The sequence below is a fragment of the Apaloderma vittatum genome, unplaced genomic scaffold (assembly GCF_000703405.1).
Source record: "Apaloderma vittatum isolate BGI_N311 unplaced genomic scaffold, ASM70340v1 scaffold9832, whole genome shotgun sequence".
In the NCBI taxonomy this organism is placed as follows: domain Eukaryota; kingdom Metazoa; phylum Chordata; class Aves; order Trogoniformes; family Trogonidae; genus Apaloderma; species Apaloderma vittatum.
The window spans coordinates 25,018-41,783 of NW_009701873.1; the positions used below are offsets into that span (position 1 = coordinate 25,018).

A 16,766-nucleotide genomic window follows, 5' to 3' on the forward strand; every position below is an offset into this window, starting at 1 on the left:
ACACTGGGTCCCTTCACAGAGTGACTAAGAAAGCTCTGGTTTGCAAAGCAACCGCAAGGAAACAGAAGCACCCTTTAAATCTACAGAAACCGCATTTAACTTCCTCTTCTTTTCCCCCCATCACAGCTTGAGATGGGTTCAAGGGGCAGGCAGGTTAAGAGGAACTAGGTCTCGGTATGCAGAGGTCAGCTATGATCCAGGAATGTGATTAGTCACAGGGGCAGCAAGGGTGTCACTTGGAGATATTTGGAGGCAGAAGAAAAATACCCTAAGGACACAGATCTCTGGCTTCACCCACCCCTTCTACGGGACAGCTGAAGGCACAAGCAGCTTTAAAGAATAAGGCTCAAAAGGCTGGCAACGTCCTCTGCTTACCTTCCAGTGGCTTGGGTCTGATAAACGTGAAACTCTTAATTAAGGCAGCAGCAAGTGTTTTATTTTTATAGCGCGTTTTTAAACCGAAGGCAAAGAATTTCAAAGACCACACGCTGTTTAAGTTTTCCCGCAGAAGGTTTGCGCGCCACACGCTGTGGGGAGCCCAGCTAAGTTACACATCAACACACGAGCCCTGCTCCAGCGTACGAACCCAGCAACGAGTCGAGCCATTTTCTGACCTGACATTTAGACTGTTAAACCCTTCTCCTCTGCAAATATGAGGCAGGCAGGTTTCTATGGAAACTTGGATGCGTAGTTCATGTGCGTTTGGCCAAAAGGATTTGCCCATACCATGAAGGGAAAGAAGCCTTCCTTTGTTCCGACACGAACAGCAAATGCACGCTCAGTTCTGGCTGCTGCCCCTTGACTAATGCCCTCTAGATGGGCGACATATTTTACATGCTCCAAAACTTGCTTGTTATTCCCCTAATGAAAGCTCATGCTCACCTACATTTAGTTTGGTCTGGATTGAAGCTGCAAGAGGCGAGAAGCAGCTAAACCTACCATGCAAATTAAACTTCTGCCCAGCCTAACAAGGCGATACCTCCTGACTCATCAGTGAGCTGCAAATCGCAAGAAGGCTCACCCCGACACAGATTCCTAAGTGAGAAGCAAAATGCACGTGTTCGGGGGGAGGAGAGCACGAACCAGTGGGCATACGCTCCATTTTAACAAAAAAGCGATGCACGTTAATGACTCATTAAAGCACTTTCTGTTCGCCATTAATCGAGCAGCCACGGAGGTCATTCGGCTTCTCCCTCGTGCAGATCGGGGAAAATAAATTCAGAAAAGATGTTCCCTTTGCATCGGCAACGCCAGACCGCTACACGCAGTCGGCTGACTAACGCGGTCAGTGCCACGGCCTGGCTAACGAGCGGGTCCCAGACTCACTTTCTCCCAGGGTCTTCTGAAGAAGGTCGTGTTTGGCTTGGAGCTTCGTTATCAGGTTCCTGCCTTCCAGATACTCCTTCATTTTCTGCGAAGGTGGAAAAAAAACCGAGATCATGAGTGGAGAATTCACCTCTGTGATTGCACCTCTAGGCTACCGGATTCTGAGCGCGGAGCTCAAGTGCAGAACGACGCTGCAGCTTCGGGTGTGAAGGACAAACCAAGTCCTCCCAGCAGGGAAACAGGCAGCTGGGTTCATGCCCACCTGCAGCACAGTTTCTATTTTTCCACCGTGGAATCAGCTCAACGTGCGGCACATTTTAAGCCATCTGAGAAGCCGTCACGCATCTCCCTTCCAGACGAGGGGGAGACGGGAACGCGCTTCCCTCGCGCGTCACAGGCAACTGAATGAGCAATCTGTGTTAACAAACTGAAAAGCTGCTACTGTGCTTATTCTCTCACTTAACCTCTCTCACCCCACTTTACTTGTCAAATAACGTGCCTGCCTCCACGCGGGATGATACACAGGGTTGTGGTCACGGGACAAAACAAATAAAGACATCATTTAAGTTCAGAATTGTTCTCTCGGTGAAATATTACACAACCGCACTGTCATTTTTCCCACTTCTTTCTGATTTTTCACAGCACTGCAAGCGCTACTTTTTTTTACAGCTCTTTCACCTCTTATTTTGCAGCTCAGAACAGCAATATTTATCTTCATCGGGCTGCAGCGCATAAAATACTCTGCTGTACAGTAGCCGTCCACATTACAATTAGGACATGTTTACACTCAAAACCACATAAACAGCACATAACTCCTCAAATAGCACGGGACATTCTTTAGAATCATCACGTATTGTAAAAATTCAGCTAACAGAATGGACACAAAGAAAGGGTTCTCATTGAATAATGAAATGTTCCAGTTCTTGTCTGAAGCTTTCTTGAACTCATCCCACTTTCTTCTGTTTCTGGTCTGATATTACTAAATTAGACCTCAGGGGGGTTGGACTAGATGATCTTTTGAGGTCCCTTCCAACGTGTAACGTTCTGTGATTCTGTGAATAATGATATTTTAGCAATGAGAGTGCCTGGACTCTGCTTGTCCAATGGCAGCCTCTGTGCAGGGTGTAAAGAACCAAGAAACAATAAAAAAATATATATATATACACACCCCCACACCCATACATACACTGTATACTGAGACCTGAGGATAGGGAGAAAGCTGCCAGAAGCTAATGAAGTTTCCACCGTGGGCTCTCCGGCAGCAGCTCAGACTGACAGGACAGACAAAACTGGTCCGGCCGGGGCTTTAATTAACTGCCAAAAATCTGTGGTTTATGTCCCTTTGGTTGGCAACATTGGAAGAAAAATTTCACAAGAGTGAAGTCCCTTTTGGAGAGTCTCAGCACTTCCTGCTTCCTATACCAATACTTAAATTTTTGTTGTTCTTTTAGAAGAAAACAGGAAGTCTGTGCAATGTAGCAAAAAAAGAAAAAATAATAAAAAAAAAAGATTTACCATCGTTTCGGGAATTTCCCTGCAGAATTTGTTCACCAAGACCCAACTAGGTATTTTGCTCAATCAGTTGAACTTTTGCACCAAATTTTGACAGAAGAAATCGTGGCGAGTATAACCAGAGCGTTTGAAAAGGGGGTTTGAGGTTTAACCCGGCTCTGGAAGGTGCCGAGCTCCCCGTCTCAAAGTCGCGATCGGGCGAAGGGGCAGAAGGGCTCGAAGGCTCAGCTCCAAAGAGCTCAAAGAGCAGCTCGGCAAATCGCCGTGATTTGGGAGGGAGTTAAGGCTCCCTTTGAAGCTGACAGTAAAAACCGAAGCTCAGCCCGCAGGGCTGCGGGCAGGGCAGCGGCACCGCGCTCCCGCTTCGAGGCATTTGCTGTGGAACGTCGTCTCCTGCCCGTGGATGGGGACCAGGGATTGCTTTAAAGAGGAAAAGGAGAAGGTTCCTACCCAGCACAGTATTTCATGCATTCTTTCTGTTTCCTCATGCCTAACATTCTGTACCCTGCCTGCTACAAGTACGCTTATGGAAAAAAAAGTGATTTCAAAATAAGGCTTCAGGCTTTTTTTGAATGAATTACAAAGATCCGCTAGCATTTGATTTCTGGCTTAATCAAAACAAGTCAAAAAAAAAAAAAATCAAACTCCAGGAGAACTCCTCAGGATTTCATTTCTGGCAGAGCACAGCTGGAGCCAGACTAATCAGACACAAAGCAGCAGAAACATCCTCAAGTCACGTTACTTCTGCATTGTCAAAATTAAGAGGTGGAGACCTGTCGGTGAGCATTTTGCACCTACCATCTCCTCCAAACCCACACAACTTTGACACCTTCTCTAAGCCCAAGCTCGCTGCAGCGTTTTCCCAGCTGTCGGCTGCCGCACGCCACGAAGCGAAACGCAAACTCGACCCTATCCCTCCTGCCTTGTGGGAAAGGAGATTTCATGCTCTCGAGGCTATAAAGAAAAACAGTTTCTGCCCCTGTCTCACATCCTTAACTGTCTCCGATCTGGAAAGCTCAGCAGTTTTCCTCCCTCCCTCCGCCCCCTCCAAGAGCGACTTCAAACAAGGACCTCGATTGAAGGAGCGGGTGAATCGGATCCCGCTCCCCTGCGACCCAACGTGGGAACAGAGGCACATTGACACAACCCGCGGGATGCTTCTGGAGGGCTGATTAGCAGGGGAACTTTATAGAATAACCGTGCCTTAAGGGTTTGGTAATAATACATTTACATTAATTTTTAAAGCACTTCACAGAACGAGCGCTGTACGGGGGCTTTTAATCTTTCTCGAGGAAAAAAAAAATAAGGCTTCCACCAAGACCTAAAATTATCCCCTGGTTTAGAGGTAAGAAAAAAAAGAAGCAGATCGCTCGTTCCTCTTTTCACTCCTCAGGTAGGGCGGAGCGCCAAATCCTGCAATTAGCAGGAGGATTTCAGCTCTGACAGGCATCCTCACGCTCGCTCCGGAGGTACCCAGGGCACATCCCTGGGTTTTGGCTCCCCGAAACCACCGCTGCTCCCCCGCCTTCGCTCGGCGCGAAGCCAAATCCTCATCCCTACGCTTTGCACCGGCACGGGGAAGGGGAAGCTGCTATTCTGAATACAAATCTTCCTTTAAAGCCCCAACAACAAAGGCATCTCGTGCAGCGAGATGTCTCTATGGAACCGCAGCCCCTTCCCTTCGGTTCCCATGGTGCCATCCCTCTACTGACGGAGGAGCTCGCGAGGCAGCGCGTGGAATTTCCAACTTGAGCTGCACAGGAGTGATGCGGAGCACTCATTCAAATTAGCATTGTTCTTTCAGCTCGGATCCCTCAGCATTTAGCAGAGATTTAAATCTCTGCTTCGGTTTTCCCCCTCCACACACACAAAGAACGCCTCGCCCACGCTGCTGCGCAGCTCCGCTCTCCATCTCATTGCTGCTCGTCTGAACATTTTCTCACCCACCAAAATAACCTGCTCCTTACACATTCAAAGCCTGAAATCCTTATAAAGGATATTTATAGGTCTGGTCAATAGCAGATCAATCAAGCATCTGATGAGGCTGGTTAAATTCCTTGTGCTGATTGTTATTTCGCCCACGCTGAACAGGAGGTGAGGGGTTCACCTCTGCTGGCAGAGGCGGCTCCATACAAACACGATGAAAATATTACACCCAAAGAAAGGGTTCAGCCTCCTGTTTGACCGTACAATAGTTCCTCTCTGGAGAGAGAACGCTTAAGAGTTCAATTAAAAAACCATTTTTCCCGTCTCATAACCCTGGGCAGGGTGGTCAATCCTTTCTTAATTGGATCAGTTTCTCCACCCACTTTTCTCAGTCGCCAGCTTCACCTTCCAGGGAGGCTTTTTAATTTTGGTATGTCAAGGGCTGAGAGAAACCATCCTGCCCGCTGGTGTAATTTGCACAGGACTTCCAGACTTTTAATACATAACCTCGTTCTTAGAAGAGGAATGTAAAGGGCATGAAGAAATAACCAGCCTAAGAGGTATGATTTTCATCTGCTGTTCTGAAATATTCTTAAAATGGAAACAAATCCAGCATTTTAACATCAATCTAATTTAGGAAAAGACATAGAGCATGGTACAAAATTCAGTATAAAAAGCATCTTGTAAAAACCCATTGACTCAACTAAAAGCTCGTACGAGCTGAAATTGTAAGACGATAATAACAAAAAATGAAAGAGCTAAACATTCTTCTCGTCTGTATTATTTTTGAGAAATTATATTTACAAGCTATTAAGCTCCTTCTCTGACAATTGCTTTTTAGGTGCATAAGAAATCAAATTTTAAACGATTTATCCACAGCCTTAAGTTTGCGTCAACAAAGGTATCCAAATATATTTGTAACGAATTCAAAGCACCCGTTTTTAAATCCTAATATGCTTACTCTGCTCGTCCAAAACCCATTACAGAAGCATTCTGTACGATGATAGCCTCCTTTCGCACTCTCTTGTGAGTATAATTCCAAATACATGATACGTGCTCGTACTGAAAATTAACTCCTTACTGTGAAATAGAACTGCTCCGTCTCCTGCTGGTTGGCTCGTCTCTTGGCGATGCTGGGTTTGCTCATGAACGTCTCCGAGACCGTGGATTTCACCGACTCCATGGAGTTGCTGTACTGAAAGCAGTCGGAGACATCGAAGTCCTCTATCGTGACTATATCCTGGATTGTCTGGAGTGTGGCTTCCATAGTCTTCTTCACCTGCCCGGCAAGAACGAGGGTACTTCAGCAATGCAGGCAGTACCTTGAGGAACCCTGGAGCATTTTACTAATAAACAGCGATTACTGCTTTCACGCCCTGCTAAGGTGCAAATTTTGCTCCTTAACAGCGCAGCCCCTGCAAACAAAGGGCTGGCAGCACGCAGAACCTGCCAGGAGGAGGAAAACGGTTGTAATCTTAGAGGGTGGGATGAGGAGGAGGTGTAAGGAAATTCAACCTCAAAGCAAAGAGTGCCGGAACAAAGATCTCACGATCATCTTCCGTAACTACATCTACTGGGCATCACACATTAGATATTAAAAGCAGGATTTGGTGGCACTTCAAAACATTAAATTCCTCTTCTCTCAGCTCTCCAAACATGACTTTTGCAACATAGAGTTCTGCCAACTTAAGGATGGGAAAAGAGATACGTGGAGGTATTTTAAAGCATCCTCTCTGCACAGTCAGCTTTCATGTGAGATCGCACACCGACGCACCGCTCGCCTCAGCCGCCTGATCCCTGAGTTTTACCACAAGTTGTCCTAAAAGAGCATCACGGCAAGCAGGTTCTTCTTTACCCAGTCCCCGCTGGAAGTGGTAAAAGGGTGGCTGATTTTTGGTTGTTTTACTCACCTCTTCATTTTCGATCTTAAGCGTCGATAACCTCGACTGCAACTGCTGGCACCTCTGCACCAACTCACTCTGGACGGGTTGCTGGGCACACAGCTGTGACTCCTGGAAGAGAAACAGCACCACTTCTAGAGGGCTAGGAAAATAACCCACATCATCAAGAGCATTGCAGTTATTTCGGTCAATTATTCCAATTAATTCTAAACTTCTGTAGTCCTGGATTTCAAGAAGTGGAAAAGGTCCGTGTTCTACCAAACTGCAGCTCCCTTTCCGACTGCATTGAAAAGTGAGCAGGAGAGAGAACATCAACATCAAACAAGAACTAGAAAAAAGCAGCTACTTTCAGTGACGTAAGTGTTTTGAAATTCTGAAGGTGCTTTATCACAGGTGTTAGGCTAAATCACGCTGCAGGTCAAGAAGAATTGGTTTAATACATCAGCCACACATGCTGGGGCAGGGGTCTGAGGCTGAGCTGGCTCACCTGAACTACCTGTACAACTCAGCAGCGGGTGTGAGCCACGACTTATTGAGTCCAGGGGAGACAAAATAAAAAAAGAACAGGTCAGAGACCTGTCAAACACGCCAGAACAGCGGGCTTCACTGTACTGGTAAGAATTATTCTCACTTCACAGCGCGAGGCAGCGTTTGCTCTTTGTTTTGTCGTATTTTTTTTAACGGAAGGAAAAGGTTGACCTCTTTGCACAAGGCTATTTTTTAAAGATAGAGATTGCAATTGGCGCTATAGCACACACTTGCACCTATACCATCGTATTCAATCTGCTACACGCGGGCTCGTTGCAACAAGACTACCAGCCTGCATTTATAAACACTCACTCGGCCTTGAGAAGAACCAAGATAAATGATTTGGCCAAAGTGAGCTGTTAACTGAACAGCAGCCTGCAGGTAATTCTTTTTCTTCCCGCGATCTTACAGGACACTACCAAAGCCCAGCAAAACCGAGAAAGGTCATTTGCAGTCTGAGGGTTTCACTTAAGAGGGATGAGACAAAGCGGAGCCTTAAGCGGTGACTGTAATTCTTAGACCAAAGGAAGAGGTTGGCTACAAGAGAGCGTCCCTACGGTGTTTCCTCAGTGTTCAGGAGGATAACCTAGAAATCCAGCCAACTGACCTAAATTATTACGTTGTACATGTGCTCCCATTTAGCACTGGTTTCAGCTCATGTGACTTTAAACAGTTGCCAGATGGGTAAGCACATCCTGATACACCAGTAAAGAGAGAGACTTTCATTGCCAAAAATGAAAAGTCTCCCGACTGCCTGCTCTCACAACGAAGACGCACCACTATAAACCATATGTGCTCGAAGATTACACACTCAAATGCCTCAAAAAACCAGCATTGAAGTTTCTTATCTTCTAGCCCCTTCAAACTGCTGTCTCAGGGTACAGGGGTTAACCGAATAACAAGTTAAAACGGTGTTTCCCATCTCCATTTAGCATTTTACCTAATCAAGCATTTTCATCTTCAGTCGCTCTGGCAGTGGAAAAGCGCGAGTCAGTCCCACTCAGACACCCGCGCCGTGAACCTCTGCTTCATCTTTGCACGAGCTCCCTTTTCTAAGGCTCCCCTCCACCTCCCCAAAAATAGAGCCCAGCAGGTGGCCTTTTAGTGGGTCTCTCTGTCAGCAATGACGAGGGAAGTAACCAGGAGGAGCTGCGAGCGGTTGCAGAGCTCGAGCTGGAGGAGGAATATAAACTGACCATATCGCCCATGTGCGGCTGAAACTCGAACTTCATGGGCGGGCAGAAGACATTGTTGTACATCTCCATCAGGCGCTGCTTGTCACTGTTGGCATCCAGGTTCTCGACGGCGTTTTCGATGGCATCCAGACCCTCGTGCTTCGACTGCTCCAGGTTTAGCTCAGCAGACAAGAATGTCCTGAGCGCTCTGTTGAGGCTAGCGTGGTATCCCAGGTCACAGCACTGCTGGAAAAGACATGCATTTCCATATGAATAAGCAAAGAAATTCTGAAATGGAAATTAAAATGTTGCCAAAGCAGTAGATTATATAAATATGTCACAAGTCGCGAATATTTTATCATCTCCTGGGTATCAGAGCAGTCCCACGTCTCTCACTGACTGCAGAGGCATCTCGACCAGAGCTCCTCAGAGCTGGCCCTGAACGGAATTTCAACATCAGGTTACAATTAGTCTCCGAGACAAGTACAACTTAAACCATTGTAACACTTTGCGGAGTTCTCTTGGAGTACTAGAGAGCTCATTTCACACCGTTAAAAAACATAAAAAGTAACCTAGAAGTGGGTATGCTCAGTGTATTTCTTTAGACTCTAACCTGGGCACCGATTCCCACTGAAAGCACTCAAAAATCCTTAGATAAAATTATCCAAATTAAGAGGAAAACAACGCACTGCCCAGAGAAACAAAACACAGGATCTGGATCACCCGCAGAGGTTAACCTGCACCGGAATTATTCCACGCAAGACACAGAAAACTGCTGGACTGGGCAAGAACACGACCTGTACATCACAGGCATGAAGGACAGAGTCATCCAAGAGGCACGCGGCGATGGGGTGGGATGACTTCATCGCTGGGGTGAAACAGAAGAGCAAAAAACTTCCAGCAGCAGCAAGCGGTCGTGGTCAAGAATTTCCTGGCGCTCACGGACACCAGGGTGATGTCACTGGGAGACAATCAAGCAGCTTCATCTCCACCCCGCTGCCAAGTCTTAATGTTTCAGAAGGGAGAAAGGCGCTTTTCATTAGCTGATCAGAACCAGCCTGCGTGTTTCATACATCTAATAACGCGAAGCGAGAAAGGAGCCCACCTTCTTGGAATTACAAGCAAGATTACACACGCTAGGAGAATATCCAAAAAGAAAGAGACCATCTGCTTGATTGCTGTGCTGCTCTGTAAGCAAAACTCACATGAAATCCCCTCCCTCGCCCATCATTTGGGTCTCATCACTGTCATTGTGTGCAAACGCAATAAAAAATTAAAAAATAAAGAGAGCGAGCGAGTGTGACTACTGGACCATTCCCTGCTTTCAGAGAATTTCTGTCACCACGTGCTGCTGGATGTCCGGCGCCTGTGCCAACAAGCTGTGGCAGGTGTGGAGTCTTGTTAAAAAAAAAGAGAAAGAAAAAGCTGCAGTTGCTGGTTAGGCTGAAGGCAGAGAATTAAAGGACACTTCATTCAATCAGAAAGAAAAAAACTAGCCAAAAACCCCACAAAAGCTGCTTGATTGAGAATATGCACGTGTGGAGGCATCCTCGCATCGCCAGCACACACGTTCCAGAGCCCTCCTCTGGGAGATGCGGGGAAAGCGGGTCCCAAGCTGGGCCAACAGCTCGGCCAAAATTAGGAGCAGCTCCAATTTAGGAGGAGCAGCCGCTCCTCTTCCCCTCCCACCGCGGGGCCGGGCGGTAGCACCCACCCCGGGCGAGCCCTTCGTCCCCCCAAAGGGGACACAGCATCTCACACCCCGCCTCGCTCAGCAGCAGGACGACATTAAGCCAGCAAATTTCTTTTGGCTTTATGTTCCTGAAGTCTGTGGCAGAAAACGTTTTTCAGCCCACTCCCCCGCTTTTAACGTTTCTGGAAGTCCGGTGCGCTGTTTTTATAAATGTATCCGTCTTGCCGTCCCTTTTCTGGGTTATATAAATGTTTGATGGAATCTTTCTCCAAGGAAATCAATTTTTTATAAGAATTTAATGATAACTCATTCAAATTCACTTCCTGACGTGACAGCTGATTAACCCTTTGCCAGTTCGCAGCTTCCAAATGGGCCCAAAATAGAAAATATAAGGAGAAAGAATCCTCTGTTTTCAAATGTCATTTACATTTGGAAGGGGAAGTGTAAGATCCTGGAGGAAACAGCAATAGTATACCTAGAGTAAAGCAAGTTTCAGGACTCACGCACACACGTGGTTTTATCTTTTCTTAAAGAAATCTGTCCTAGTGACCCTTTCATAAATATGAGTTAATACAAACTTCCCCATTACTGTAATATTTCATTAGCATCAAAGAGCTGCCTCAGTCCCTAAAGTCAGGAAATTCAAACCTACTGGGCTATGTCAGGAACAATTTATTGCTCTTGACTCACCATGAAGAATTAACTCACTGTTATCCTTCCATGCGCACTGGAGGGGGAACACAATGTCTTGCATAAACATGACAAGTTTAATGCTACTTGGCCAAACACAATCTACTTGTAAGTAACTTTGAAGATTGCTTTTATATTATATTTCAAAATCCAATATCACTGAATGATTAGATTAAGAAAAAAAAATAGAACTGGCTTAAAAATCACATTTTTATGTAAGTCAGATGCTTCAGATAACCATCACCGGTTATGATTCTTAATTTTCTATCCTTCCGGACCAACGGCGTTAGTAAATCTATATTCCTCGCATCTTAACAGTGAGATAACTGAATTCCACCTCCTGTGCTCCCAGGCAAACCCCACGTTTTTCCGTGCCTTCTGAAAGCAGTGCAGATCATACTGCTCAAGATTAGGAAAACTTGCAGTGTGGTGTGAAATGGAACCTTTCAAGAAATACAAGGGAGCCAGCGTGGGCACAGCTCACCCGGAGTTGCGACGGCTCCTCTCTAGCAACGGCGACAAATCTCTGCGATAAATCCAACAACGACAAACCCAATGGTAACAAGAAGCTTGGCTTCTCAGCTTGCACCAGTGCCTCCCGTGCCCCAGAGACGGCTGTGACTACCCAGTGAGAGGAGCACTTCCCTCGCAGCTGGATAAGCCACGTGTGTCCACGGACTACTGCAGTATTGCCCCCTGTGCTTCAGAATTGGTCCGAGCTTATGAAATCCAAATGGATTCTTTACTCTACACGACTCGTGAGAATGTACTAAGAGCAGTCTGTCAGCAGGCGACTGAACCAGGTGCATTCGCAGTACCTGGGGAAGGGCTTCCAGACAGGATGGTCAAAGGAAAAAATCAAGACAACTGAGCCGTCAGTGAAATTAACCCCTGTCTTGTTCAGTGCAATATACAAATACACAGAAAGTTATCACTTGTTAAAAAACCAAGATGACACCATTCAAGTTCAGCAAATGTTAATCAAGAAGGGTCTCCTAAAGAGGCAGCAATTATAAATGAAGCATGCCTCCCCGGTACAGCCATTCCACAAAACGTGACCCTGTGAGATAAGAGCATTTCTCAAAACCATCTAGTACTGACAACCCCGACCTCCAAAGGACGGGTTTAACTAAACACCTTGCACAAGTGCACTTCATGTGGCTTTATGAGCAGCTCAATAAATGTATTCTATATACCGGTAGGTATTATAATAGCTGACTAATTAATAGTGATCTGAGTGCTCCTTATTGCCGGCGTCTAGAGGCAATACTGACAGCTCCCTTCAGGCTCTGCAGCTGAGCGCTTCCAACCGCACCGGGGGCAGGCCGGCCTTGGCAGGAGAAATGAGATCAAGCAGCAGCCAGTGACCCGGGCACAACGTGTGCAGGTTCTGCGGGAGGCAGTGAAAAATCGCGGGATCCCTAACTGGCTTTTCTGAGTTTTCAAAGAGGAGAAAGCTGAGGGGTTTTTTGTTGTGTATTTTACTAAAAGCTGGATTGATGCCTCCTGAATATCGGGGACATCCTTCAGCGGCAGGACAGAGCCTACAGGCAGCTGCGGAACGAGCTCCCTCCACCTTCTGCTCCAGCACCCAGCGTGGGCAGGCAGCCCTCTAAGCAAAGCGGGGACTGGTCCTATCAACAGTTTATTTCTTCGTTTCTTTGCGCAGACAGAGAGACTGCGGAGTGTCAAGCAGTGGAACCTCCATCACTGTTGATGCTCCTCTGAGACTCTTCAGATCTGGACCGAACGCCCTCTGCAGTCTCGGTGACCGCATGGAGCTACTGTGGGGCTGGTGGGTTGGGGTATCAGGGAGTGGAAGGTCTAAAAAGCAGAGGTTCACCCCTCTTGTGCAATATGCTAGAGAAAGCGTCAATCCTGAAATATAGGGAATTTTTCAAAACAAGTTAAAAGCGGCTTTAGAAAATGCTTCTGTCCTCGTTTTCTTTCACCAACTGGGATACTGTTTCTACAGCCAACATTCCTTTTTAAAATGTGCTTCTGAGTTAAAATCTTGCAGGTTTGCTTAAAATAGTAAACAGAAAATGTCAAGCAGCAGTGTGATGCTGAAGCTGAGTTTCATTTTAACTAAGCAACTCCTCCTTCTACACGTTTCAACTCCCGGTTTCTTGGTTGCAAGCTTCTATCTGGGCAACAAACACCGAGCCAGCCATCTAGGGAAAGCTCACTTAACGGCTCGATGGCCAATTATCACGCATGTGGTTACTCTCTAAGACCATCACCCCACAGCTGCACAGAGGTTACCAGCTGTGCTGGCAGAGAAGAGGCAGAAGGAGGAGAGGCACACGTGAGGGTTAATGGCAACGATATTCATCGCAGGCACCCAAGCAGCAGCACTTACATCAATGAGATCAGACAGGTCATGAATGTAATACTTGAATACAGACGCGTTGGTGGCTTCCAGAGCCAGCAGATACTCGTTTCTTGCCTTAATAGCCTTCAGTCTGTTTTCTGTGTACTTCGCTTGGCGCTAAAAGACAACCAAAAGCAGAATATATTTTAAAAATAGGTGCCGTGGGAGAAGCAGTGTTCCTAGTAACACCAGAGGATACTGAACGGATCTTACTCTGTTCACACAGGTTTTGTTCATTTGGATTGCACTTTTACCAAGACTCAGAGACTTGTGGTTAATTATTTACATGGTTTTAAGCATTACTACAGCAGGCAGCTTGGCATTTAAAGTCTTCTCATAGACTGTGGGTTGGGGAAAATGAAGGAATGAGGTGGGTTTCTGAGCAGCTGCTAGAAGCCCAGAGCGAGTCTGAGGGCTGCTGCAGGCTCTGCACCTCTTCCAGCAGAAGCTAGGCCTAAAATTGGCCCTTCAGAGCCTAAATTGGTCAAAAAATAACTCTTCACTTCTGCTGACTTGAGTTTTAGCACTGAACTACTTAACTGATTGAGCAATTGCTAAGGCAACCGGTTCTGCCCATGAAGTCAGTGTGGGATCACGTATCTCCCAGAACACAGGTCAGACCTGAGGCTGGCATGAAATGGTAAATAAAATCTCATACTCTGCACGAGAAAATGTTAACCGTGACTTCCAAGAGGGCAGTTGTTACTTTCCTTTCATGTCACTTGTTTTAGCTTTTCTGTGCCATGCCTGTATAACCTGAGATAACACAAAACACACGCCTGATCGTCCTAAAAGAAACCTCACGTGAGCTTTTGCCTCTCCTAAATGTGAACCTTTAAAACTCATACAAAAACTCATACAAAAACTGAGACTTAACTACGAATGTCACAAAGGACTGAACTCAGTAGCTCCTGTGCTGCTCGAGCACTCTCCCCAAGCCGCAGCAGCGTGGTGCCCATACCTTCTCCTTCATTTTCTCTATTTTTTTGACAGAGCTTCGTCGAACGTGCTTTTCTTCAAACTTGACGTTGGAAGTTGAGTCAGGGGAGCGTGGTGTCTGCTTGTCTTCTTGTTTCACCGACTTCCCAATCTGCTTCTCCTCCTGCTTCTCTGCCTCCTTCAGTTTGCTCTGAGCACTGATGCTGTCAGCGTTGTACATGTGGTAGGTTTTCATAACCTGCAGAAAACAACACACAAGAGTCAGAGAGCACCACAGTCCCGTTTGCTGGGGAAGAAGTGGGTTTCGCCAACCCACGAGGCATTCGGATGTTTTGCCTTACTTCACCTGCACGACCACATCTTGGGGAGAACAGGACTACACGTACCACTAAAGCTCCGAAGGAGCTCGAGGAGGGAGGAGAAAATCCTAAAAAGCAAGTCACACGCTGCAACACAGCTCGGGTTGTGAATTAGAAATATCTAAACCGGCAAAATACTCGGGGAAATGTCACTTCTCAACAAAGCAACAGAGAAGACGTGCGAATGAGAGCGTGGCTCTCCGAATGGATCTGAAATCACAGTGGGTTATTTTGCAGCTGCTGCTTTGTTTCCCTTTGGCACGAGCCCTCCGGTACAATCCAATAAAGGAGTTGTAAAACCCCCAAAAAAGATACAGACTAAATCCAGCCTCCTTACTATTCAGAGAAAATTACAGGCCAGCGCTGGAAAATGACAGCTTTTCATCAGCAGGTAAGATTTCGGAAGGGATGTGTGTCAGTCCTTCAGCTGGATGAATCAGTCCGTGAAACATCAGAAGTCTCGAGGAACTGTATGTAAATCAACAGCCTCAAGACCGCGGCTGCGAAAGCAACTCAAGTTCGATTTGTTTAAATCGAATTTGATATGTAAAAGTACTTCTGTTCACCCTACGCAATAAAAATTATTATTAAAGGGTGTGGTTCTTTTGCTCAGGGAGACTTAGACCCCGTTCTATATGGACAACTTTTATTATAGTGCCTTTTTTGTAAGTAAGTATAGATAAATATTCCCCAAAGTCACACAAACCCCAGGATATTCATGTCTACCCTTGTGTTAAGAAAACAGAGCCCCCAAAAAATCAGATGACATAATATATAAACTCGCTTCTTTTATCCATAAATGTAAAGCAATTCAATTCATGTACCAAAGCAAGCCTTATTAAGATATAATTTCTACAGGGGTCTAAAAGAAGGCACGGTTGCAAAAAGGCACCTCAGTAGTGTCACTGCAGCATTAATAAAGACCCCACTTAAAAAACATTTGATTTATTTCAGGTGAAAACCCATTTATACCTATTTCACCTCAGTCTGAACCATAATTTTACGTAAGCAGGATGCGCGTTCTCTCTCTGCAGCGATCAGCAAAGGTTCTCAGATACAAAGAGACGCTGTATTTAAACATGAAAGAGAACGTGAACGCAGCCAGTATTAAGAGAGACTTTCTGAATAATTTACACACGCACACACTTCCAGCTCCTGCATATGCTTAGGCATTTAGAATAATGGATGCAAAGCAGTTCCTTTTCCTCTGTCACTGAAAGTGGAACTGGCAGGAAGCAAGAGAAGCAGAAATCACAATTTTCATGATTTTATCCCGCTGACGGCACCGCACGGGCAGCCACGAGCTCTGCCCACCCCGCGTTTGGCGCCGGGGTCACTGCTGCCCCAACGAGGGCAACGGCACAGCCGGGGACCGGTCCCCCAGGACAATTCAGGACAAAAATTTCCAGGATGTAACAGTCCTCTATGTTTTATCTGTGTTACCAAACTGAAGACTTCATCCATACCTGTTTTGCCCAAAAAAGGGGATTCTGGGTACTCCACAGAGCAAGAGGTGTCTATATTTCTACAAGTACCTATAAAAGCAATCCCACCAGCCATTAAATTGAGTCCAGCAAGAAATATCTTTTAATGTGATCATCAGAAATGGCTTTTTCAAAGGAAAAGACATTTTCTGATGAAAGGATAATTTAAAATTTTACAGCAGAAAGAATCAATAAATAGACTTCAAGTTCCTAGCACTGACGTTATGGAGGTTCTTACCCTACATCAAAGGCTGAAATCTGGAAGATCTTCCCTCCAGTCATAGAGAAAGTATCAGGGCTTGGAGTTTGGCTCAGTGATCTGTCAGAGCCTGGCATGCAGAAATGATTACACAGGTCCACGTTAAACTTCACTAACCAGCTACCTTACCTATATATATAAACACCTTACCAATATATATATAAATATTGCATTTTCTCAAAAGGTTGATATGCCACAGCTTGAGAAATGGATCATCTCTCCTGGATCATCTCTCAGAAGAACAAGGGAAAGCACACGTACTCAGTGTAATGACCCGGAGTATGATTAAGGAAGGACGAAAGAAAAGACATTTTGAGCAACAAAACTGTGCATAGGTTCTGCTTTTAAAAGAGAACTAGCTCAGTAACAGCTGCAGAAAGCAAAAACTTAATCAAACAACAGGCTTTTCCATTCATCTATGTGAAAAGAAAAATCCCCAAGCAGCCTATGAACTTTTATGAACACATTCCTTCTTGCCGAGGCAGCGCCTCGTTCTTGGTGCCGTCGATGGACACACCGAGAAGCACAGAGCACAGACAGAAGACTATTACTCTAAAGGGAGCTGTTTTGGTGAAAGAATCGAGGAACAAATAAACACAG

General features: G+C 45.8%; 1 protein-coding gene across 2 annotated transcripts in view; it reads right to left on the reverse strand.

Moving 5' to 3' along the window:
• SRGAP2 (SLIT-ROBO Rho GTPase activating protein 2) overlaps window positions 1-16,766 on the reverse strand; it is an 87,991-nt gene that overhangs the window by 21,077 nt on the left and 50,148 nt on the right. Inside the window, exons 5-10 of one of the 2 annotated variants that reach the window (XM_009879319.1) lie at window positions 14,087-14,302; window positions 13,114-13,242; window positions 8,390-8,611; window positions 6,675-6,776; window positions 5,846-6,043; window positions 1,327-1,411 (exon numbers count right to left, since the gene is read on the reverse strand). In XM_009879319.1, coding sequence (XP_009877621.1) covers window positions 1,327-1,411; window positions 5,846-6,043; window positions 6,675-6,776; window positions 8,390-8,611; window positions 13,114-13,242; window positions 14,087-14,302 — 952 coding nt within the window. Of the gene's footprint in view, window positions 1-1,326; window positions 1,412-5,845; window positions 6,044-6,674; window positions 6,777-8,389; window positions 8,615-13,113; window positions 13,243-14,086; window positions 14,303-16,766 lie in introns of both variants that reach the window. The other variant, XM_009879318.1, reaches the window with a different exon arrangement.